Here is a 26,070-nt window from a genome sequence, read left to right as displayed (position 1 = left end):
ATGTTACTCATAAATTGTAATTCCTATATAGCACTGAATGTAATGGTAATAATTGTGTCATAAACAACTAGCAATTATTATACACAGCTTAAATATATTTACATGTACATAATTTCATATGGTTACAGTTAAAATTTGGTAAGATGTAATGTTTTTAAAGCAAATTTTAAAATTAATGAATAAAACTTTAACACTATTATACACTAGGAGAAAATAGCATTATCAGGAACAACAAAGATAAAATGGAGCAGTCTATGTACATTATTTATTTATTGATTAATCTGTGGCTTTCCAAACAGTTTTGCCGCACATCTCCCATTAGCTTCTGCCAGCATAACCATTAGCAAGGCTTAATGGGAATTGCAGTCCAACAATATCTGGAGGGTCATCAGTTGTTCACTCCTATAATAAAAGCCCTGTTTTAGTGTATATACCTTAGAACAGCATTATTCATAGTGATGGCCCATGGACTGGTACCACTTTGAGCCATTCACTGCTGACCCCTGGTGAGTTTCCAGGAAAGAGACAAAATTGTAGCACAAATATGGTCCAATCCCTGGCACATTAGAAAAGAAAACTGCTGGTCTCACATGTCAGATAGCTTTGGACACACTGTGGGTTGAGCTTCCCTTAACCAGAATTCTGAAATACAAAATACTAAAACAAAACAAAAACCCATAAAACTTTTTTCATGGTTAACTGAGACAGTGATACTTTTCCTTTCTAGTGGTTCAGTGTACACAAACTTTGTATCTGTTCATACATATTGAGAAAATCGGTATCTGTTCTCACTATATATGCATGTAGTGAAATAGGTGAATATAATGAAAGCCTGTACACAGCTGTTTGCTTTTTCCTACATAGAGATATTCATTAATATTTATAGTACAATCTTAAATATTTAACATTTGCATGGCACATCCAAATGTTCAAACCTCTTTACATGTATTAGCTAGATGTAATTCTTACAATGGTCCTGTAAGATAGATCAAAATGCACTAAGATACATATTTTTCCCTCAATTTCAGTACTGTCTGAGAAAATAATTTACTTTAGAGAAGCTAACAAAATGGAGAAAGCAGGTGGTATTTCATATCCAGATTCATTTATTTATTCATTTTTGTATTGCAACAGGTGGCAAGATACAGATTGACAGCACCATGAGCTCAACCTTTCTCTGCAGTGTTTTACTTTTTGTGGCCTTTAGGCTAGCTTTGACATTTAGCCACAGTCCTAAGAGTCCAGACAGAGTCTCTGAAGCTGATATCCAAAGACTTCTACATGGAGTAATGGAGCAACTGGGCATTGCCAGACCGAGAGTTGAATATCCAGCACATCAAGCTATGAATCTAGTAGGCCCACAGAACATTGAAGGTGAATGTTCATCACTTTTAATTATTATAGACATTATTGTTATTAGATTTAGATTAGTAAATCTATGTTGTATTATTAAATTTTAACATACTTTATTCAGTCATTCTGTGATACTCTTAAATTATGGATTCCTATCAAGGATTATATGCAAATTGGTTAGGTAGTTTATCTTGCAATTTATCTTTGATTTGATTTCACAGACTGTAATAAATATGCAGAAGACTGTGACATTTTAGTTCATTCTTGGATACCAAATCAAAGTCAAAGATAATAATTAAAGATTAAAGGTGCAATCCTACACAGACTTACCCAGGACTAATTCCCATTAAATTCATTGTCTCTTATGTAGGTTCTTATCTCTTATGTAGGTTCTGTTAATTGAATGCAATGAATGTGTGCTCAGAAATACTTTGCAGTAATGTTTTACCTTTTTAGTCTACTGTTTGTTCAAGCTGCTTACATTGTGTGGGACAGGTGAAAATCCTTTGTACCAATTCACCAAGGATTGAGACTAACTGAAAGAAAGAAGTTGGCAGCATGAGCTTTCATAGACTTCAGGCTACTTCCTCAGATGCTTTCACCAAGGATTAAATCTGCATAAAATATGGATTATAAATTATGAAGGGAGGCACATACTAACATGGCCATTCTATTTTGCCAGGTTTCTGACTTACCTTAGCTATTCTCCTCTTTTCATTAGTAGCATTGTTGTTCCTGTTTCTTCTGCCTCTCTTTTAGTAACTGCATTTTCATAGAATCATAGAGTTGGAAGAGACCACAGTGGCCACTGAGTCCAACCCTCTGCCAGACAGGAACCCACAATCAAAGTACCCCCAAAAGAGGGCCAACCAGCCTCTGTTTAAAAACCTCCAAAGGAGATGCCACCACACTCTGAGGCAGCATATTTCACTGTTGAACAGCTCTGACTGTCACGAAGTTCCTCCTGAGATTTTGGCAGGGTACAGACCGCCATAAAGTGGTGTAATTGTGCCGATACTAGGGTTAGGGAATGCACACCATCCGCACACTCCCTAACCCTAGTATGGAACTGCGCCGGCATCATGGCGGCCTCCCATCTACACAGTGTCGCTGTTGAGTGCCCAAACATGGCACACAGGTACCACTTCCTGGTTGCAGCGCCACAACAAAGGAGCTGTTCTAGGTAGCTCCTTTTTGTTGCGGCGCCGCAAGCTTCGTTCCAGTGCGGCAACCAGACAGCCCTTGAACGAAGCCATGGGAGAAAGGAGCTGGGCGGCCTCTTTCTCCCATGGCTGCGCCTGTCGGGGTGTCCTGGGGCATGAAGCCCCAAGTACACCCCTTTTCAGGACCATCGAGAAGCGGTATTTTGCCGCTTCTCCATGGTCCCAAAAAATGCCAGATTGGGGCCTCTGGGCTGCCAGTGAGGCTGCCCTGGCCCCAATCCGGCAAGAAATGGGATGGGTGCAGGCTGCGCCTTTATTTCTGTAATTTTTATTACAGATTGTCTTTTTAAGTGAGAGGGCCATAGTGGAGTGGTGAAGTGGTTTGAGCATTGGACTATGACTTTGTAGTAGTTTGAGTCTGAATCCTGGTTCAGCCATGGAAACCCACTGCGTGAGTTATACCCAGCTGGCCTGGGTAAGTTGCACTTTCAGCAGAAGGCAAGGGCAAAACTTCTTTGAACAAATCTTTCCAAGAAAACTGTGATAGGTTCACTTTAGGGTCAACATAAGTCAGAAACTACTTGAAGGCACATAGCAACAACAGCAGCAACAACAAACTGGAAAATCGAGTGGAATTTTTAAATAAATGAACTAGCCAGTTTCTAGAAGTCACTGGTGAAGAGTTTCTTTATGTAATTGCAATGATCCACAGTGGATATGTGGATTTGTAGGAGAGTCCACATGGTGTTTTGAGAGTTAGACTATGCCTCTGGAGAACAGGGTTTGAACCTCCACTCAGACATGGAATTCCACTGGGTAACTTTGGACAAATCACTCTCTCTCAGTTTCAGAGAAAGGCAAAGGCAAACCTCCTCTGAACAAATCTTGCTCCATGATCACCAGAAGTCGGAAACTTCAAATATTATAGTGATTCTTAAAACAGGAGTGGGCAAAATGTAGCCTGCAGGCTACAGGTCTTTTTTTTTTAAAAAAAAATAGGAAGTGAACAAGATTCAGGGCCAGTTCTTGTTGTAAATAAGACCTCTCTTGGCCTAAAATGGCTTGGGATGTCTCCAAACATGGCAAAAAATGTCCCCATTCATCCTAGAGGATGTTTGGGAACAAAAAAATGAGGGTGTTTTTGTTGTTGTTGTTGTGGAGGTTTGTGGCAAGGGTCCATTGCACTCCGTAATTTATTTATTTTATTTATTTACGGTATTTATACCCCACCATTCAGCCCTAAAGGCTCTCAGAGTGGTTTACAATTATTATTTTAATTAGACAGTTCCCTGCCCTCAGGCTTACAATCTAAAAAGACACAACACAAAAGGAGAAGGAAATGGTGGTGGGGAAGGGGATCAGGTCCAGCAGTTCTTCTCTCCCTCTGAGGCCTGGACCAAGGCAGATGGACTGGAGGGACGGATCTTCTTCTTAATTGAGGCTGATGGTGCTGTGCCTGTCCTTTCACTCCCTCCAGGCCAGAAGATGGCAGTTGGCAAGGAGGGAGGGCTCTTCTTCTTCAGGCCTGATGGCGTTAGCCCTGTCCTTTCACTCCCTCCAGGCCATAATCTCTTGGATTCCAATGTGATCTCCTAGCCTCAGACAATACCTGCCTTAAAACTTGCAGTACTACTAAATGGGTAGTAAGAATATGATGTACAGGGCCCCTAGCCATGAAAACATAAAGTGAAAAATCACTTTATGCTATTTCTGTATTGTTGGTGTGATACAGGCTGCTGCTATGATGCAGAATTAATGCATTTGACACCACATGAACTGCCAGGGCTCAATGCTATAGAATTTTGGGGTTTGTAGTTTTGTGAGATATTTAGCCTTCTCTTTCAGAGAGGTCTGGAATCACAACAAACTATAAATCCCATGATTTCATAGGAGATGGAATCATGACAGTTAAAGTGGTGTTAAACTGTACTGTACAGTGTGGCGGCAGCCTAAATTTTAATCCCATGTGGCAATTGGCTTGGGAAAGAAGAAGCATAGGGATAAGGTGTTTGGAGAGGAGTAGCCAGTAGCAGGAAAACATTGAAGTATCTCTTCTGATCTCTGCTTGTTTTCTTGTTCCAAATTCTTATGTCAATATATATTTTATATCTCAAATTCATCACTAAGCCAAAGTTAAACATTCTAATTGTGGCATCTTGCTGGCTCTCTAAGTTAACACTGAGATTGTGAACTACACCTAAAAATAATCATGAGACTCAAACATTGTTGATGCTGTAGATAGAAGCTTTGTTATTGAAATAACTTTCAACAAGTTTCCTTGATAAATGCTTTGCTGTTCTGTGCTGAAACATTAGGTGGCTGTTGAGGGCTAAATTTTAGGTTCTCAGAATCCACTTATTTATTTATACATTTTAGTCAGCAGATGGTGCACTGTTTGTGAATCAGAGTCCAAATGCATTCTGTAAGAGTGTAATGGAATAATGTTAAAGATGTTAGTGTTACAAATCAAAGTTTTATGTTAACAACAATTTATTTGCTGCTCACTGGGTTTTCTTTGAAGATTTCCTATCATTCCTTAAAAGAAGGTAATAATTAAATATACTAGTAGCTATAGTGCTTCTGTATTTCATATTCATATTGCTATACAGTCTCTTATGGTGCCGTTTAACAATCTGTTGCTGGGTGGTATGAAAGTAGATGGGAGCTTTAGAGTAAGTATAAGTACCGTATTTTCTGGCGTATAAGACGACTGGGTGTATAAGACGACCCCCAACTTTTCCAGCTAAAATATAGAGTTTGGGATATACTCGCTGTATAAGATTACCTCTCTTTCAATGCAAACCAAATAATTTTTTTTTAAAAAATCAGATTTGACTCAATATGGTAATTTTAATTCAAATGCTTATGACATGCAGGTACTTAACAGGAAAACGTGTTGTATTCAAAGCTTGCTTGGATTGGACAGCTCTCCCTGCCTGCCCAGCCCTCCCTGTCTCCAAGACTATCAGAGCGGTATTGCAAACACGGCTCTTTTTTCCATACCCCGAGTGTCCCGGATGCCTGCAGCTTGCTCCGCCCTTCAGTTACATATGCTGCGACTGCAGATTCTCCAGTCCAGCTCAGATGTTTCAGCACCCGGCGTATAAGACGACCCCCAACTTTTGAGAAGATTTTGCTGGGTTAAAAAGTAGTCTTCTACACCAGAAAATACAGTATATACCTTTTGCAATGTAATGATGCATATTCTCAGAAAAAAAACTGTATTGCATTCAGTGGAATTCAGTCATAGCCAAGGCTGAATACTAGGATTTCAATCTTCATATAGTATCCTAAACCAAAATGTGAATACAAAATATGTAGTCTGCCTAACGTTCATCACCATCTGACATTTATCTTCCAAAACTTTCATTCTTTTTGATAGTGCAGCACCACAACTTAGGAGAACATTAAAAACCTGATCTCATGTTCAGACTATTGCTATTAGCCAGGAGCCATAACCAAAGAGATTGGAGATATTGAAGTTTATCGCACCAGGATGGATTGGGAATGGAATGAAAGGGGCCAAGAATGAGTGTGGAACGAGTGGGGGACGCATTTTACCGCACACAAAAATCTCCATTCCATTCCCTTCCGTCCCATGGGAGGCAGTTTTTGAGAACGGTGAACAATTCTCAAAAAAACGCCTCCTGTGGGATGGATGAGGAACGGAACGGAAGAGAATGGAATGGAATGGGGACTTTTGTGTGCGGTAAAATGCGTCCCTCCACTTGTTCCGGCCCCATCCCGGCCCCTTTTGTAACGCATAAGGCCCGTTCCAGGGGCCTGTGCAATAAACTCCATTATGTAGTCTGACTTTCAAGGGCTATGAGCAATTCATACTAATTTCACTATAGATTTTCAAGGGGTTCTTTCTTTGTGTTAATTAGCTGAGCAGTTGTTTATCCATATTGTGGGAAAGGATTATTCATACATAGCATTTTGTCATTTTATTTTGTATTCTTTTAGCCCCTAACATCCACAGATTTTGGTATCCATGGGGTGTCCTGAATACACTCTTATGTTTTCATTCTCCTGAACCTTTTGGCCCTTTATTTATTTTGGACTTCAGCTCCCAGAAGCCCGATTCCAACTTTCTCAACAGTCAGGAATTTAGGAAGCTGAAGTTCAAATCATCTGAAGGACTAAAGGTTGGAACCACTAAGAAAATACCCTGTCCTTTCCAGTGGTCAAACCCACATAGATGTTGGAGAGGCTAAGAAATGGAGTTTAGGTATTACTACTAATGAGAGGTAAAGGAGCAGTTCCTGTACTCTACTTGGCTCCATAGATAGATTCCATGAGGGTGGAGAAGCTGTGGGTGAACTGAGGTGACTGTTGTGCATTACTTTCTCACTACTTTCTCACACCACTCTTTCCTTTGTATCCTCAGTCGTTGTTTTCAGTGGTATCGAGGTCAGTCTTCTGTTAATGTTTGTGGTTAACAAGATAACGTGTTTATGTTTCATTATTTTGACTTTGGAGCTGCACTGTCTAACAAGCCTAACATCAGAAGTACAGTGCCAGAATTAATGTGTGTTTGAATTACTGTCTGCAATAAAGCAGTCAGTACTTTGTTTCTGTCACTAAAACCCTTTACTAGGCAAACAGTTCATGAAAGTTTACAAGGAATATGATTTGCAAACACTGTAAAGTTGCTCAAAAGTGCAAGGCTGCAAAATGTTAGGGTGGGACATTGTTAATTTTTGTAGAGATGGCAGTTTTGTCTACAAACAACTTCCCTCTAACACCTACTGTAATGAAGTTCTTGCTGTTTGAAATACAGAAGGCTGGTTATCTAAACTGTGGGGTTGGGGAGGCAGTTCTTAGTTTAAGACAGAAGTAAAATTCACCGATTTTACAATGGATGTCAAAAGCAATTGACAAATAATGATACTACCATGAAAATTTTGAAGTTATGTGTAGTTTCTGTAATGGGGCATAAAATGGATTTGCATTCATCGGAAGTGAGTGGAAACAAGTTTGTTTTACTATGCTGAATACCAGTTTCTGCTAGATCTTACGTAAGGGGAGGACACTTCATGGTGGCTACAATGCATTTATTTCCCCATCTTGTGTAGTCTCTGTCTGGTTCTCTGGCACAACCTTTGTGTGTGTATATGTGCCTTCAAGTCACCTGTCAACTTGTGGCATCACCATTAATTTCATAACGTTTTCTTAATCAAGGAATACACAGTACTCAGAAGTGGTTTTGCTAGATCCTTCCTCTGAAATATTGGTATTCTCCCATCCAAGTACTAACAAGAGCTGGCCCTGCTTAGCTTCCAAGATCAGGCGGATCTGATGCCTTTAGGGTATTTAGATATAGCAAAGTTGACCTATGTTGCTATCCTGACACAGTGTGCTTTAGCTAATTTATGACATCAGCAAAATGTTACTCGGTGCTGATGAAGCAATTGTGAAATACCTGTTCACTGATTCAGTAGCTCATAGGGTTAGGCATTAGCTTGTGGTCTTCAGACATGCAGAAAAATGCTGCTGTGAATCCTGACCAGGGTGAATGAAAATCTATATCATCAAGAAACCTCTCCAGACAAATGATGTTGACTTTAGTTGCCCATGTTCTTGCTGTTCTTTCTTTGTGGACCACAGTATATCTGAGGCAAGTGTTAATAAACATATTCAAGAGTACAGTTTCAAATTTAAAATGGTTGGAACACAGTGGGATGTTGTCTTAGGTCCTAAGAAGATGATGATGTGCAATGACAGTGAGAGGAGATAAAGAAGCGGTATGGAATCTGTAGATTTCCAGATGTTGTTGAACTATAGCTCTCAACATTTCTAACCACCATCTATGGTGTCTGGTGCTGATGAGAGTTTAACATATCCTGGAAGGCCATGAGATTCCCAAGCCCTGGAACAGGGCAAGGTTCCCATTACTTTTGCTCTCTTGACAAAACTCATGTTGTGTCTTAGCAAAGCTAATGTAAGATTTTCCTCAATCTATTTTTAAAAAGATTGTGTGTATGATTCTTTTCCCATTAGGTGGTGCACATGAAGGTCTGCAGCATTTGGGCCCTTATGGAAATATCCCAAATATTGTAGCTGAGCTGACAGGTGACAACATACCTAAAGATTTCAGTGAAGATCAAGGATACCCAGATCCTCCCAATCCTTGCCCTATTGGAAAAACAGGTAAGCTGCATGGATTCCTGCCAGCATTTGGCATTGAGTTCTGGAAATGTTATATAGGAAGTTTAATTTATTTTGTGCTACAGATGGAAGAAATGTGATATACATTTGCATTAAAATTAGATCTAAGTTACAAGATGAAATAATCCACATTCCCTGATCAAGAGTAAATTATCTACTTTGTTTAAATTAAAGCATGCATTATTTTAAAAGTGTTTTCTATTTGTGAGATGTAGGTTTTGGAACAGAGGAGATAGAAGGTGGAAAAGATATTTGGGACTAATGAGCACTAGAGAACAGAAGTAAGTTCAGAGGGAAGGGTATACAATTGCCCCTTGCTATCTGTGGGGGATCTGTTCCCAATTGCCCTCCTCTGGATAGCAAAAAAACAAAGGACCTTAAGTCTCATTCTTTTCAATGGGTGCATGAGCATGCTTGCACTTAGGTGCATGGCTGCATGCATGCATACCCATTGAAAATGCCAGGGCTTGCTGTCCATGGAAGCTCAGATCTGTGGATGGCAAGTGTGAGGTTGGCTTGGGTACGCTGTACAAACTCATGCTGGACTCTGTAACTCTGACCATTGTCTTCATTTAAATGTTTGGTCAGTGTTTGATTTCAGATGGTGATGGCCATGCTGGCCACACAGAAATAGAGGTACAGGATGTATGAGATATATTTCATTGCACTGACACATGACTTAAACACACTATGCAAGATTTGGGGTTATTCACAGAATTTGTTTTCAGCCCCTGCTCCAAAGATAAAATTAGGTTTTTGTGTCATGTTTAACTTACATCCATGAAAAGATTAAAACCATGAAAAGATTTTAAATGGTTGGAACACAGTGGGATGTTTGCTTAGGTCCTAAGAAGATGATGATGTGCAGTGACAGTGAGAGGAGATGAAGAGGTATGTAATCTGTAGATTGGATTTCTTCTTGGACAAATGTGTAACATACAGGTTTCATTCAAGGTGTCATTATTGCAGAGTATATCCAGTGTCAAAGATAGAATGGGTTTGGGCAACTAAAGAGAAGAATCATTTCCCATGTCCCATTTCTCACTCACAAGCCTGAGTTCAGTACCAGCCAGGGGTTCAGGATCGACTTCCAAGGTTGCTAAAATGAGTACCCAGCTTGTTGGGGGCAATTAGCGTACACATTGTGAACCACTTAGGGAGTGCTTAAGTGCACTGATAAGCAGTATAGAAATGTACTTGCTATTGCTATTGCTATTAATATCTTTGACCTGTCCAAAATATTAATGGGTGGAACCAGGGCAATGAGAATAGCCATATGACATTTAGCCTGGCCTGTATTGGAAACTCCCAGGACAGGGAAATCAAAAAACAAAAAACCACCCCCTGCAGTGGGAATAATTTTAGGGGGGGAAAAATGGGACAAGAATGTCATGTGGATACTAAAACAAACTATTAAATTATTTACATGTAGCTACAACTCCTACCAAATTCTGAGACTTTTGGCCAGTCTTGATGGACTCCAAGATGAAACATCCAAATGCAAAACTGATACAGTCCTTGGAAATTGCTTTTGAACTCCCTCTGAATTCAGAATCATATTCTACTAAGATTTTTGTTGAGTGGTTTTCAGAGATTTAAATAAAAACTCATTTGTGTGCCTAGGTAAGAATATATGTACAGTACATGTTAAACATATTAGAGAGTTTCCTTAGTGAGGCTTGTGTGGCTGGTTTATTGAAATACAAGCTTTTCTTAGTTATTTCCCCACCTGGAATATTGTGTCCAGTTCTGGGCACCACAATTCAGAAAGGACATTGAGAAACTGGAGCGTGTCCAAAGGAGGGCGACAAAAATGGTGAAGGGTCTGGAAACCATGCCCTATGAGGAACGACTTAGGGAGCTGGGGATGTTTAGCCTGGAGAAAAGAAGGTTAAGAGGCGATATGATAGCCCTGTTTAAATATTTGAAAGGATGTCATGTTGAAGAGGGAGCAAGCTTGTTTTCTGCTGCTCCAGAAAACAGGACCTGGAGCAATGGATGCAAGCTACAGGAAAAGAGATTCCATCTGAACATTAGGAGGAACTTCCTGACAGTAAGGGCTGTTCGACAGTGGAATGCACTTCCTCGGAAGGTGATAGAGTCTCCTTCCTTGGAGGTCTTTAAACAGAGGCTGGATGGCCATCTGTCAGGGATGCTTTGATCTGGATTTCCTGCATGGCAGGGGGTTGGACTGGATGGCCCTAGTGGTCTCTTCCAACTCTACGATTCTATGATTCTATAATTCTATGATTCTAAGATGTATGGCTGGATTCAAATATTCTGGCATCTAAGCTGTCCACCAATGAAACCAATGCTGTTATTTGGTAGCCTCTCTCCTTTCCGGAAGTAGCAATTTCACTTGGTAAATTTGTTCTGTAGTACCTCTAAGGTTGCTACATTTAAAAGACATGAGCCAGCAGCCCCCTCAATCATGAACTAGCTTGGAAATAATAGTGCCTCTGAAAGCCAGTGTGGTGTGGTTGGAGCATTGGACTATGACTCTGGAGACTAGGGTTTGAATCCCCACTTGCCCATGTAAACCCACTGGGTGACCTTGGACAATTCACACTCTCTCAGCCTTAGATGATGGCAATGACAAACCGTTCTGAAGAAACTTGTCAAGAAAACTCTGTGATAGGTTCATCTTAGGGTCGCCATAAGTATAAAATGACTTTGAGGAACCCAACAACAACTGATACAATTCATCAAATAGTTTTTTAAAAAGTATAATCATACTAGAAGAACAGGCAATAAACAGATATATTGAAGAAATTACTTTTTTTTTTTTTTACGTAGAAAAGCTGCCCTGAGAGTCAGGGGGGAAAATCAAGAAGAGCTGGCACTTATGAAGCCTTTCCCCAGTTTATGCCAGGATCAAAGAGGCATCTGCAGAATTTGGCAGATTTCTTTTACAGTCTGTCAATACTGAGTTGATAATATCTGTAACTGACATAGACATACTCCACTGAGCAGACAGTGATGAAGTGTCATTATTGGCAAGGAGATATATTGAAGATAAGGCAAACAAATTTCTGCCATTGTATTGCATTTTGACCAGTCACAACTGTGTAATGTTAAGTCTCTGAACTGGGAGGAAGGCGAGGTATAAATAAACATAATAATAATAATAATAATAATGGGGGAGGGGATAACTAATTTATTTTCTCTGTGAAAGAACAGAACTTTTTAAGTGTTTCAAGAACATCAGTAAGTATGTGTTGGCAGAATACAAGAGGAGCCTCATTACCATTTTTTCCAATATTAGTTGACTACTGCAATTAACTCATGGTGGAAATACACACACAACTTCTAGTCTTCAGCAGATGTTTAGCTAATTGAAAAGCCCTGATTTTCTGGAGGTGGGCCAGTGATCTGGTATAAATATGTTGAACTATTCAGAGGACTTGAATACTTAGATTTTCCCATATGCATATAAATGTATATATCCATGTGTGCAGAAATGTATTTTTAAATTTATTTTGTTTTATTGAATTTATATCCCATTTTCTCCCAAAAGGGGATTCAAGGTTGTTATTTATTAAAATAATCTTGGTCGCTTTGGTGGATGACCTATGTAGGGAACTGGACAGGTGGAGTATGTCCCTGCTAGTTCTACTGGACCTCACAGCGGCTTAATACCATCAACCATGGTATCCTTCTGGGCTGCCTCTCTGGGATGGGGCTTGGAGGTACTGTTTTACAGTGGCTCCGTTCCTTCCTGGAGGGGCAGACTCAGAAAGTGGTGCTGGGGCACTCTTGCTCGACAATGATATATTTCTGGCCTGACCAATATCAAAAAGATCTCAGGGCAGCTTACACATTAATGAAAACAAATGGTTAACAAATGAATTAAAACAGATTTAATATATTAAACAGTTTAAAATTCAGCACTTTAGTATTTGAGAAGAATCATTGAGGAACAAAAGCTTTGATTAACAGCCAGGTTTGAACTTGGCACTCAAATGAAATCGGTGCCAGTCAGACCTCCAGGGGGAGGCAACATTCCATGATTGAAGTTACACAGCTGAGAAAGCCCCCTCCCACATCCACACATTGGCCACACTGGTGGGGCACAGAGGAGAGCCTCACCAAGCAAACCTTAATCCTCAGACAGGCATATATAGCGAAATTCACTCCCTCAGGTATTGAGGTCCAAAGCCATTTGGATTTTAAGTGCAATGAGGCTGGCTTTATATGCTGTCCTTATGGTATTCCATTCATCAGTTGAGTTGCTACATTTTGCACTAACTTCAGCTTCTGGATCTTTTTCAAAGGCAGCCCAACATTACTGTAGGCTAATTGAGAGATTATTAGTACATGGAATATTGTGGTTGTGATCTCTGGACAGGAAATGCCATAGCTGACACACCAACCAAAGCTGGCACTAAGCGCTCTGAGTCACATAATCCACTTGGGCCTCCAGGAACAGGGATGGATTTAGGAGTACTCCCAAGCAGTGCACTTGCTCCTTCACGGGGGCTGCAACCCCATCCAGGGCAGGCTGTTTATCCAATTCCCAGACTGTAGAATTGCCAATCCACAGAGCCTCCATCTTCTTGGGATTGAGATTTAGAGGGTGTACAGACCAGGACTTTGTGCTGGCCTGGACCCAAACTAGGGTTTAGCAAGGGCGGAACATTTACACACTTGAAGCTCTTGTGCCGGCACTTGGGCACCATCTTGGCATGTGCTCAACCTGATAGGTGCCATGATGCCGTCGCTCATGCGCAGTGCCCAAACAGTGCGGCTTGCAAGGGGCTTCATAAGGCTGTGGTGCAGGGCTTGTGGTTCCCCTATAGTGGTGCAGATAGGAGCTGCTTTTTGCAGGTCCTTTTTGTACTGGGTTGGGGGCATGGCACGCGGTTGCTGCATCCCCAACCCAACACTTAGAGGCTATGGCAATAATCTCATCAAGTCGCACCAACTGAATGTGATTCCAGAAAATCCAACTAGGTGATACACTGGACACCTCCCTAAAGTCTGTGATTAGTCTGGGATCAACTGCTGAACCTTGCTTCCTTGTTCTGGAAAGAAATTAACATTTTGATTGCAACTTACAGAACAAAAGGCGAAAAATGTGGAAGAAGTGTTTATTAGTATGAACACAAATACAAATTACAGATAACTATATATGAATGACTATCTCTTCTACTTACACACTAATCTTTAGCTGTGTAGGAAGCAATGGGTAGAAAAATAATTTTATTTTACATCTGTTCCAGGGAGTTGTGGACATTATTTCAAACTACTTTTAAAAGTGTTGCTTCCAAGAAAAATGTGCAATTTTCTTATTTCCCATTCCTTTATAATAAAATTCATCGCACATGTTCTTGTTGTCATTTTCTTATTTTTTATAGAAATGTCAAGTGGCTCAGATTTCTTTCTTTCTTTCTTTCTTTCTTTTTTTTTTGTAGTTAATGATGGATGCCTTGAAAACACACCAGATACAGCACAGTTCAGCAAAGAATACCAACTTCATCAGCACCTTTTTGATCCAGAACATGACTACCCCAGCATGAGCAAATGGGTATGTAAATCTTTTTCACTTTTCCAAATAGTTGTTGAAAATATACCATTACATAGTTACTGGAGATATATTTCTGTGCCCATAAACTTTGAATCTACTCTACAATCGGCCCTCCTTATCCTCAGATTTTTTATCCATGGATTCAAGCATCCATGGCTTGAAAACATTCAGAAAAAGCATAAATTCTAAATAGCAAACCTTGATTTTCCATTTTATATAAGAGACAACATTTTGTTATGCCATTGGATTGAATGGGACTTGAGCATCCACAGATTTTGTTATCCATGGGGGGTCCTGGAACCAAACCCCAGTTGATAACAAGGACCCACTGTACATACTCACGTACAGTGGGACCTCAGTATCCATGGACTTAGCATCAACAGATCTGAGCATCTGAGGACTGCAAGCCTGTGTTGTCCCCAGTGGTGGCACATACATGTGGCTGCGCCACCATTATGGACAGCCCCTGTTGTTCCCAGTGGTAGTGCATGTACATGGCCATGTCCCCATTACAGACCTGAACTCATGTTATCCCCAATGGCTGTACAGCCATGTGCACATGCCATGAGTGGGGACAGCAAAGGTTTGCCTGAAATTTCATTGTCCTAAGGGTGGCACACACCACCATTGGTGACATTGAGTCTTGAACATTTGTGGGTTTTCATATCCGCAGGGGCTCCTGAATGGATTGCTTGTGGATACCGAGGTCCCACTGTATAAGTCTGGAAATTTTAGTCAAAAAAATTGACCCCCAAAAAACTTTAGTCAGGTTATCCATGGGTCAATGTAAGTACTTCACCTTAACTTTATAAAACAAAGGAACCATCCCCTGGTAAAAGGGAAGAGTGTAATCTGTCCTAGAAGCACAGACCCCTCTCTCCTCTGTCATCTATCCAGCCTGTAGTAAGAGCACAAGCAGGTATGCCTGCTGGAATTTTGTAAGTTGTTTGGCATCATTTTCCTTTGCTTCTTTCTTTAGTTCCTTTGTTACATGCCCCTAAGTTTTACCCTCGACTTATCCATGAGTCATATCAAAATGCATAATTTTGGCCCCCAAACCTGCCCTCAACTTTTACATGAGGTCAACTTATAGTCGGGCATATATGGTATGACTTCTGTCCTCAAAGACGTGAGATGATCTAGATTTTAGACCCACATTGCAAACGATCAATCTGCAATATACTTTACATTGGGAAAACCATGTATGTACATGTGCATACGGTCTTTCCCAGCCCCTTGCCACAATCACGGTGCTTAGTGACACAGTCCCACTCCATGAAAATGGGAAATCAGTAAATATAAATAAATAAATAATAAAATAACATGAATGCTATTTTTTAACCTGAAGAACACATCTCTAAGAATAGCTAGGTCCTCCAGTGTGACTGAGATTAACTTCTGGGGCGGGGGCTGATTGTTTATGTAAATATTAGAAATTGTTGTACATAACTAGTGACTGTAGAATGAAGGAGGTTGCACTTCAAAGCTGCTATAAAACTTTCAGTTATGCTCATCACAAACTAAAAGCAGTCCATACTGCATTTTTGATCAATGCTTTGGGCTGGCAATTCTTGTTCTTGCACTAGTCACAAGATAAATGATTCAGCAACTGGACTGACCCAATTTTAGAATTATAGCATTAATTATTCACATTCTTCCTAAAAGTTTAGTCAATAGAGGGGGGAAAATCTCAAGTGTTGGAAATTCTTACTGTATTGTGCTTGATTACTAAAGCTGCAAAATTAAAAACACCAGATGTTGCACTCAAATGAACTATTTAGGCCAGTTTAAGTAATTTGTTTTGTAATACTACTTTGAGACCTATAAAGTATTTTCTTCTATGGATCATGCATGGGCAACCTTGGACCTCCTGATGTTGGTGTGCAACTCACATCAGCCTTACGATAACTAATGAGGTGGGATCATGGGAGCTGCAGTCCATACCATATAACAACACCTGTCCACCCCAACTGTAGGTGTATCCCTGGGAAAGTAAAACACAGTGTGTCTTTCCTTATGTAGGGGTCCATTTTGGACCCCCCTGCATAAGGGAAAAAACATGTATTCTTGAACTAATGGGGCTTGTTCCCGCGGCATGCCCCATTACTTCCTCTGGGGCCTGCCAGGGTTTTTTTCTGGCACGGTTTCCAGGGTGTGCTGGATCCTGGCACACATTTTGTTTCACTTAAACCAGTGGATTAAAAATGTTTATCCTTGGTTGGCTCATTATCTATTTATCTCTTTAGAGCAGAGGCTGGAATTGGGTAGGCTACTTGCAGCCATTAGGAGCGTTTGTGTTGCCCTTGCCATCCCTCTGAACCCCCCTCCCCCACCACCAAAGTAAAAATTTAAACTGAAAGGACAAACATTTCAATTAAAATTATTCTAGGGAAAGAGTTTTTGCAGTCTAATGCTTTTTTCATAGAATCATAGATTTGGAAGAGACCACAAGGGCCATCCAGTCCAATCCCCTTCCGTGCAGAATCTCACAATCAGAGCACCCACAACAGATGACCACCCAGCTTCTGTTTAAAAACCTCCAAAGAAGGAGACTTTTAAACAGGTCTTACTGTCAGGACGTTCCTCCTAATGTTGAGCTGGAATTTCTTTTCCTGTAGTTTGCATCCATTGTTCTAGGTCCTGTTCTCTAGAGCAGCAGAAAATAATCTTATTCCATTCTCAGTACGACACCTCTTCAAATACTTAAAACAGGGCGATCATATCACCTCTTAACCATCTCTTTTCCAGGCTAAACATACCAAGCTCCCTAGGTCTCTCCTCATAGGGAATGGTTTCCAGACTCTTCGTCATTTTGATTGCCCTCCTCTGGATATGCTACAGCTTGTTAACAATTGTGGTGTCCAGAACTGGACACAGTATTCCAGAGGCCTGACCAAAGCTGAATAGAGTAGCAGTATTACTTCCCTTGATCTAGATGCTATATTGATGCAGTCTAGAATTGCATTGGTCTTTTTAGCTGCCACGTCACACTGTTGACTCATGTTTAATTTGTGGTCTACTATGACTCCTAGATGATCCCTTTCACTTCTTGTTAATTCTTGTTAAGCAAGGTGTCCCCCATCCTATATCTGTGCAGTACCATACGTTATTCCGTGTTGAAATTCATTTTGTAATTATTTGCTCAGCTTTCTTTCTAATTTGGTGTCATCTGCAAATTTGATAAGCATGTCCTCTATTCTTTCGTCCAAGTTGTTGATAAAGATGTTGAATAGCACTAGGCCCAGGGCAGAACCCTGTAGCACCCCAGTGGTCACTTGCCTCCAAGATGAAGAGGAGCCATTGCTGAGCGCCCTTTGTGTTCAACCAGTCAACCAATTACAAATCCAATAGTTGCATTGCCTAGCCCACATTTTACTAGCTTGTTTGCAAGAATGTCATGGGGAACCTTGTCAAAGGCCTTACTGAAATCAAGATATGCAATATCCACAGCATTCCCTTCATCTACCAAGCTGGTAATTTTATTTTAAAAAATAGATAATATTAGTCTGGCATGACTTGTTTTTCAGAAACCTATGTTGACTTTTTTGTGATTATGGCATTCTCTTTTAAATGTTCTCTGTTTAATTGTCTGCTCTAGTAACTTTCCTGGTATTGATGTCAGACGAACTGGGTGATAATAGTGGGATCCTCTTTTTTTCACCCTTTTTGAAGATGGGGACAACGTTTACCCTTTTCCAGTCTGCTGGGAATTCTCCTGTTCTCTAGGAGTTCTCAAAGATTATTGTCAGTGGCTCTAAGATTCCATTTGCCACAATCACCATGAAACAGTTGAAAATTGCCCCAGAAACAGAACAGAGGTGACCAAAACCTCTGTTCTCGTTCCTGAAAATGGTGATGGTGTGGCCTATGTGGGGTTGGAAGTAGCTCAAAATGGCCCTATAGCCTCCCACATCTCCCCACCCCTGGTGTATAGCATTTGTAAGCCTCTATGCAAAGTTCTCTTACCAATCTATAATACAATTTGTCTGAGTTTCTTATAATATACAAACATTGAAATTTTAAAATAGAAACTAAAGCATATGACTAGAAAATCAAAACTAGCCATAATGCAGTAGGAAGGAAAACTTTCAGCAACTGTCACATTAAAACAGATATTTTAAAACTGACTGGTCCAGATTGTGTTAATTATTTAAAAGGTCTAGGTGGACAGAAAGATCTTCATCTTCAGCCAAAATGCTTCCAAGGCTGGCTGCAGCCTCTCTGGTTAGGTTGTTCAGCAATCAAGCTGCCACAGTTAAAAAAAAAAAAAAGGCTCTCTTCCTAATAGTCACCTGTCTTACTTCATATGCAAGGTAACCTAGCAACATATGCATATGTAACCTGGTTACAAGCCATTTAGGCACAATATGGTCACTCAGCTTCATTCAGTAGCCATGTAGCGCTAGTTTAGACAAATTGCAGTTTCCAACCCATTTTAAAGGCAATTCCATTTGCACTGGTGTAAATGAGAGAACATAGGAGAATGACAGGTTTACAACTGCTATTTCTGCTAAAGCTGATACAAAATGCTTCAAGCCATAGTAAGCCTCAGGTGACATTGCTGTATCAACACCTATAACCTGCAACCTGATCCACTGGGATAACTGTGATACCACCTAGAACAGGATGAAGACCATTAATGAAACACCGGCCTCTCTCTTCAGTACACTGCATCTTGGTTTGTTCATTCCTATCTGTTACTGCTTCCAAGCACTGTTTCAGGACTGCCATAGCCTTACCTGACAATAAAAATGACGAATAAGGTTGAGTGTTAGTTGAATATGGAAGACACATCAGACCCAGTGTTAAAGACCTCTCAGAGTGGTTTCATGCTGATATTAAATAGCCTGGGTCAAAGAATAAAACTTGTGATTTTTAGGGGATCAAACAGTAATCTTCTGTTTATACCATTTGAAAATTACTATCCAAGCAGGTGCAGAATTACTACTACTACTACTACTACTATCTTAAGGCCTACCTTTCTCCCAGTATAAGGACTCAAGGTGACGCACAGCAAATTTAAAACAATACAATTTAAAACAATACAAAAGCATTACAATGTATAAATATAAAAATTTAAAAACAAACAATTTAAAAAGTTAAAAGTTAAAACAGTTATGCCTTTATAAACTCTATAAACAACATTAAAATCTGAATTACACAACATTTAAAGCCTAACACCTGTCCGTTTGAAAAAACCTGATGGCACAAGGATATTTTTATCTGCTGCTGAATGGAGAGTAAGGATGGGGCCATCCTGGCCTCTCTAGGGAGGGAGTTCCAGAACCTGGGAACAGCCACTGAGAAGGCTATTTCTTTTGTTCTCACCAAACACGCCTGAAAGGGTAGTGGGACAGAGAGAAGGGCTTCTCTGAGTGACCTCAACACTCTAGTGGGCTCATAAAAGGAGATATGGTCCTTCAAATAGCCTTGGCCCAAGCCATATAGGATTTTATAGGTCAAAATCCAAACTATAGGCTTATCGCTCAAAACCAGCACTTTGAATTGTGCCCAGAACAGACTGGCAGCCAACAAGGGACAACAAGGGAGTTGTGTGCTCCCTGTTGCCAGCTCCATTTAACTTGGCTGCAGCTTTTTCAACTACTACCAATTGATGTTGAAGGCTTTCATGGCTGGCATCCATAGTTTTTTGTGAGTTTTTCAGGTATGTGGCCATGTTCTAGCAGAGTTTCTTCCTGACGTTTCGCCAGCATCTGTGGCTGGCGAAACGTCAGGAAGAAACTCTGCTAGAACATGGCCACATAGCCCGCAAAACCCACAAAAGACTACCACCAATTGATGCCTTCCAGTCCAGTGTGTCCAGAAATGTACCATGGTCAATGGAAAGGACTCGAGAATCAACAGGGTTGCATTCCTCCCAATTACTCTCTCAACAAAGATCATTCCACACAAGGCAGTGTCTTTTCCAGGTAAAGGTAAAGGTAGTCCCTTGACATGAATGTCTAGTCATAACCGACTTGTCATCTCCGAAGAGCCAGTGTTGTCTGAAGACTACTTTGGTGGTCATGGTGACATGACTGCACTGAACACTGTTACCTTCCCACCAAAGTGGTACCTATTTATCTACTTGCATTTGCATTCTTTTGAACTGCTAGGTTGGCAGAAGCTGGAACTAGTGACAGGAGCTCATCCTGTCATGCAGCACTTGGGCCTTGAACGGCCAACCTTCTGATCTTAACAATAGTCAGAATTGGTGTCTTAACCACTAAGCCACTGCATCATGTCTTTTCCAGGACCAGCCCTGAAACACAATCAGAACAGATCAAGATACAGTAATCAGTTTCGTCCAGGCCTTGGTTGGTCACTGTAATTTTAATCACTTTGTCTCAGTGCTAGCCACTGTTAGCCTGTACAGTAGTAGTTAACATCAGAAGGTGTTGAATTATGGCTTCCTTTAAAGAATCTGGGGCCATCTCCCTCTGAATGAAATATTTATTATTTTCTGGACCTAGCTAGAGATCTCCTTCATGCTGGATTTAATAAACAGTGAAGCGCAACGATTGAATATACAAATTGTGTAAAGATTCTTTCAAGCACCTTGCCTGCATCCACAAGCTGCAGTAACTAAACATCCATAAGAACAATAGCAGACTGTACTCCAGATACCTCCACTGAAAATCTGTGCTCTGTTCCAGATGTGTTCCTACTTGCTTTGATGCCCTCAGCTGAGGTATATACCAAGGATTAATATGAGGTAATCTCAGAAGAAAAGGGCACCTTGGAGCGATAATGTCAACTGCCCAAGTTATCCCTCCATCCAGAGGACAATTAGGGCATCATCACAAACCACACTAGCCAGAAAAATTCCCAGAATCTTTGGGAATGCATCAGAATGTGTAAGCTTATGAGAGTGCATCATTTTAACAGGTTGCCTATCCAGAGGGAGAATGCCACTGGCAGTCTAAACCTCAACAAAAAGTGATCTGTCCATGACAAGGGAACAAATGCCAAATTTGCTAATTTTAGGTGCCTGTCCTTTCCAGTGGTAACATGTGTCTTGGAGATTCATGTATGCATGCCAAAGCACTCCAGCCTTTTCCTTTTCCTTGGCAATGCAGATGTGCGTTGGGCATCTGCACACACTTTTCAAACCTTGCCTTGCTTTTGTATGTTTGTGGGTCAGAGTGCAAGTACGACTCTCTGACAAACTAGTCCTATGATATATAAAGTGTAATTTCTTGTTCAGTACATTTCAAGATGTGAGCAAAAGATGCCCAGCATCTCATCAGAAGCCAGCATGTTCTGTCTGGTGGAACTTTAAAGGGCATGCAGCATTTTCAGTTTTACCCTTGTTACATAGCTAATATTTTATACCAAATTTCATTACCTTATCTGCACTCTGTTTCTATTATACTTAAAAATTAGTTATGGTTTTAAAATATTTCCAGGCAGACAAAACAAAATATGATCTTTGTTGAAACAAAGCAGTTGTACTGAGTGTTTTTCTTTAAAGATGCAACTTCCAATTTTAATTGTAGAACAATTTTTTTTTTAAAAAAAATAGAAGATCAAGTTAAAACAACAGGTTAAAATAAATTATATATTACTTCTTACAGGAAACAGTGTATACTTCTGTTATTGTTTCTTGCATGCTAAATAGAATCCCCCTCCCCCCAAGTAAGTTTGCAAAAAATGACTCTAGCCAAGAATGTTTCTCCTTGGCCAACTTCATCTCAGTTACCTTGTCTTTTTGGCACAACTGAGATGAAATAGTTGAGGTCAGGGAAAAGTTATGTCTTGTGAATATGGAGTTTAAATTAGCATGAGAAGTACCCACAGATAATGTTTGGCATAAATCACTGTAGCTCTCCAAACCATTTGTTCCTCAAAAATCAAGGTTTATTTCAGAAATAATTGTTTTGTGACTCTTTCACTACTTCTGTTGATGTTGTGACTGTTGGGTCAGTTGTTTATATAACTATGACATAGCATTTTGCTTTTCACCTAATTTTAATCTAATCTCCTTTACTCAGTTTTTTTAGTCCAGAACTGTAATCCCAATTGAAACAAAATCTGTTGAGCATCTGTCTAACATTCCAGGCCTTATTTGAACTCACTACATTTATGAAATATAACAATATGTGGAAACACTTGTACAGGCTGTGGTCATAGTCATCACTTTTGCTTTTTTTAAAAAGAGAGTTCTTCTGTCTGCCAAGACAACTTTGGCAGTTTTAAAAAGTTTGATCTATTAAAAACGTTCTAGACCAAACATTGAATTCTTTTTCATTTTTGTTTTTTAAAAGGATATTTTTAGAGGGGGAGTTAAATGAAGGGAGGGATTTTGATGTCAATATCTTTAGCCAGAGTGCTTTATATTTAAGGAGGAAAATTAGATACACAAATACAGGATGAGTGGCATCTAATTTTGATAGGAGTATGGCCAACAGATTGGAAGTGATCAATAGAGAATCCCCATCCACAAAAAGGGAGAGACGAGGCTGCAGCAACTATAGGACCATAGCACTGATCTCCCACGCAAGCAAAATCATGCTCAAACCTTTGCAACTTGCTGCTTTATCACACTAGAAGGCAAACAGGATTTAAACGAGAGTTGAATGAGAGTTAAACAGGAAATGTTGTGTGATAAACATCAGGCATTTCCTGTTTAACTCTCATTTAACTCTTGTTTAAATCCTGTTTGCCCCCTAGTGTGATAAAGCAGATAGACTCCAACTATACATAGGCCTGTTACAGACAGGCCAAAATAAAGCTGCTTCGAGTCACTTTGGAGGTATGGTATTTCAATGATGCATGCGTCCTAAGAGTCCAAAAGCCGCACCAAGCCACGCTCCAGTCCTAGGACTTGCGTGCAGCTTTGCTGGTGCTTTGGACTCTTATGACTCATGCATCATTGAAATACCATACCTCCAAAGTGACTCGAAGCAGCTTTATTTTGGCCTGTCTGTAACAGGCCATAGAGAGAGAAATCCCAGAGGTTCAAGCAGGGTTCAGGAAAGTTAGAGGCACTAGGGACCACATTGCAAACATAAGATGGCTAATGGACCACACCAGGGAATCCGAAAAGAAAATCAGCATGGGCTTTATAGACTATAGCAAACCCTTTGACTGCATAGATCATGAAATGCTATGGAATGCTCCATGGGAGTGCCAGCACATCTGATAGTCCTGATGAGGAATCTACTTAGGACAAGAAGCGACTGTCAGAACAGAATGTGGATAAACAGAATGGTTCCCAATTGACAATGGGGTCAGACAAGGCTGCATCCTTTCACCCTATCTGTTCAACTTGTATGCATAACATAAGAAAAGCAGGCTTGGACACAGAAGGAGGAGTCAAAATAGTAGGAAGGAATATCAACAATCTGAGATGCAGATGACACCATAGTAGTAGCAGAAAACTTCACAGACCTGGAACACCTACTAAGGAAGATCAAAGAAGAAATTTCAAAGGCAAGCTTAATGTTGAACATAAAGAAAACAACAATAATGACCACTGAGGACCTTCACAAGTTCAACCTAGACAATGAAGAAATAGAAATAGTAAAAGGATTCCCATACCTGGGATCAAACACTGATAGAAATGGGGACTGAAGATTAAGAATGGGAAGGCTGGCTATGAAAGAACTAGAAAAGATTCTAAAATGCAAAGATATACAATTCAGCATAAAAGTTAGGATCATACAAGCCATCCTATTCCCTATTACCATGTATTGATGTGAGAGCTTGACAGTTATGGAAGATGATAGAAAGAAACTCAATTCATTTGAGATGTGGTGCTGGAGAGGATCCCATGGACAGCCAAAAGGACAAACAAATGGGTCATAGAGTAGATCAAGCCTGAAACCTCCCTGGAAGCCAAGATGACCAAACTGAGGCTGTTGTACTTCGGACACATCATGAGAAGAAAGGACTCATTGAAAAAGACAATAATGCTGGGAAAGGTGGAGGGAAGTAGGAAGAGAAAAGGCCACATGCCAGATGGATGGACTATTAATGAAGTCACGGGTATGGGGTTGCAGGAACTAAGCAGAGCAGTTGAGGACAGAGGGTCTTGGAGATGTCTCATCCATAGGGTTGCCATGAGTAGAGATCGACTCAAAGGCAGTTAACAACAACAAATGTGTGAAAAGGATCCGGGGTCTTAACCCAAAGCTAAACACAAGTCAACAGTGCAAGGAAATCAAGGGAAATAATAGTATCACTCTGTTCTAATTGGTCAGGCCACACTAGGAGGACTTTGTTGAATTTTTCATGCTACAGTTTAAGAAGGATATTGACAATCTGGAAAATGTGTAGAGGATGGGTGATTAGAATTGTAAAGATTTTGAAAGCAAAGCCGTGCAAGGAAAACTTGAGTGAGCTGAATATGTCTAGTCTGAAGATTAGACATTTAAGAGGGGATATGATAGCCTAAAGTGGCCTTCCAACTCCAAGCTGTCTTGGATGAAACTGATTCTCTGGACCCATTTCAAACCGGCTTTAGGGCGGGATACGGAGCGGAGTCAGCCATGGTCGCCTTAATCGATGATCTCCGTCTGGGCACAGACAGGGGAAGTGTGACCCTGTTAGTGCTCTTGGATATCTCCGTGGCTTTTGATACCATCGACCATGGTATCCTTCTGGAATGCCTGAGGGAGTTGGGTATAGGGGGCATTGCGCTCCAGTGGCTCCGATCCTACCTCTCGGGCAGGTTCCAGATGGTGAGGCTGTGGGACAGTTGCTCTTCTAGAAAAGAGCTAACATCTAGCCTCCCCCAAGGCACCATCTTGTCCCCCATGCTGTTTAACATTTACATGAAACCGCTGGGAGAGATAATCCGGAGACATGGGGCGCGGGGTTATCAGTACGCTGAGGACACCCAAATATGCTTCTCTATGTCCCCGACTGTTACAGTGACTAAGGATGACATCTCCCCTCTGAATCCCTGCCTTGAGTCGGTAAAGGGCTGGATGAGGAAAAACAAACTCAGGCTGAATCCAGAGAAAACGGAGGTACTTGCCATAGGATCCTTAGGCCTGGGGAAGGAAATTTGTCAACCATTCCTAGACGGGGTCACACTTCCCCTGAAGGATGAAGTTCGCAGTTTGGGAGTACTCCTGGATCCGTCTCTACGTTTGTCATCTCAAGTAGATGTGATGGCCAGAAGTGCTTGGTATCAACTTTGGTTGATGTGCCAACTGCGACCCTACCCTCAACTGAAAGGATCTTGAAGCTGTAGTACATGCTCTGGTAATCTCTCATCTTGATTTCTGCAATATGCTCTACATGGGGCTACCCTTGTATCAAGTTCAAAATCTCCAATTAGTGCAAAATGTGGCAGCCATGTTGGTCACTGGATCCTCGAGATTTGACCACATAACACCGATTCTGAAAGATCTACACTGGCTTCCAATTAGCTTCCAGGCACAATACAAGGTGTTGGTTATTACCTTTAAAGCCCTACATGGCTTGGGCCCAAGTTACTTACGGGAACGCATCTCCCTATACAATCCGCCCCGCACTCTTAGAACAAATGGGAAGAAATTGTTAGAGGTACCAGCATCTAAATATGTTTCTACTTCCCAAAAAGCATTTAGTATAGCTATGGAATAGACTTCCAGAGGCGATCCGCCTTGCTACATCCCTGGAAACTTTCAAGAAGGTAGTTAATACAGAGCTTTTTTGACGTGCATACCCACCTAACCTTCTATGAATTACAGACTGTTTCTGTATGGAACGAGAGCATCTGACCCCATCATAGTTGATTTTATGTTTTTAACTATTGTTTTAACGTGTAGTAATAATATTGTAATGTTTTAATTGTATTTTTTAAACTCTACTCTGATCCTGCCTCGATCCAATTGGGAGAGGCGGGAAGATATAAATAAATTC

The 26,070-nt window shown here is 40.6% G+C and overlaps 1 protein-coding gene across 1 annotated transcript in view; it reads left to right on the top strand.

Annotated features, from left to right (window-relative positions):
* LOC121917214 (neuroendocrine protein 7B2-like) overlaps positions 1 to 26,070 on the top strand; it is a 62,326-nt gene that overhangs the window by 28,290 nt on the left and 7,966 nt on the right. The window contains exons 2-4 of the mRNA XM_042442986.1: positions 1,135 to 1,374; positions 8,520 to 8,669; positions 14,102 to 14,214. Of these exons, the coding sequence (XP_042298920.1) occupies positions 1,135 to 1,374; positions 8,520 to 8,669; positions 14,102 to 14,214 (503 nt within the window). The remainder of the gene's footprint in view (positions 1 to 1,134; positions 1,375 to 8,519; positions 8,670 to 14,101; positions 14,215 to 26,070) is intronic.

This window comes from Sceloporus undulatus, chromosome 1, assembly GCF_019175285.1.
Source record: "Sceloporus undulatus isolate JIND9_A2432 ecotype Alabama chromosome 1, SceUnd_v1.1, whole genome shotgun sequence".
NCBI classification, from domain to species: Eukaryota; Metazoa; Chordata; class Lepidosauria; order Squamata; family Phrynosomatidae; genus Sceloporus; species Sceloporus undulatus.
Note: the sequence above shows the minus strand (reverse complement) of the source record. Positions and strands in the feature narration are given on the sequence as shown.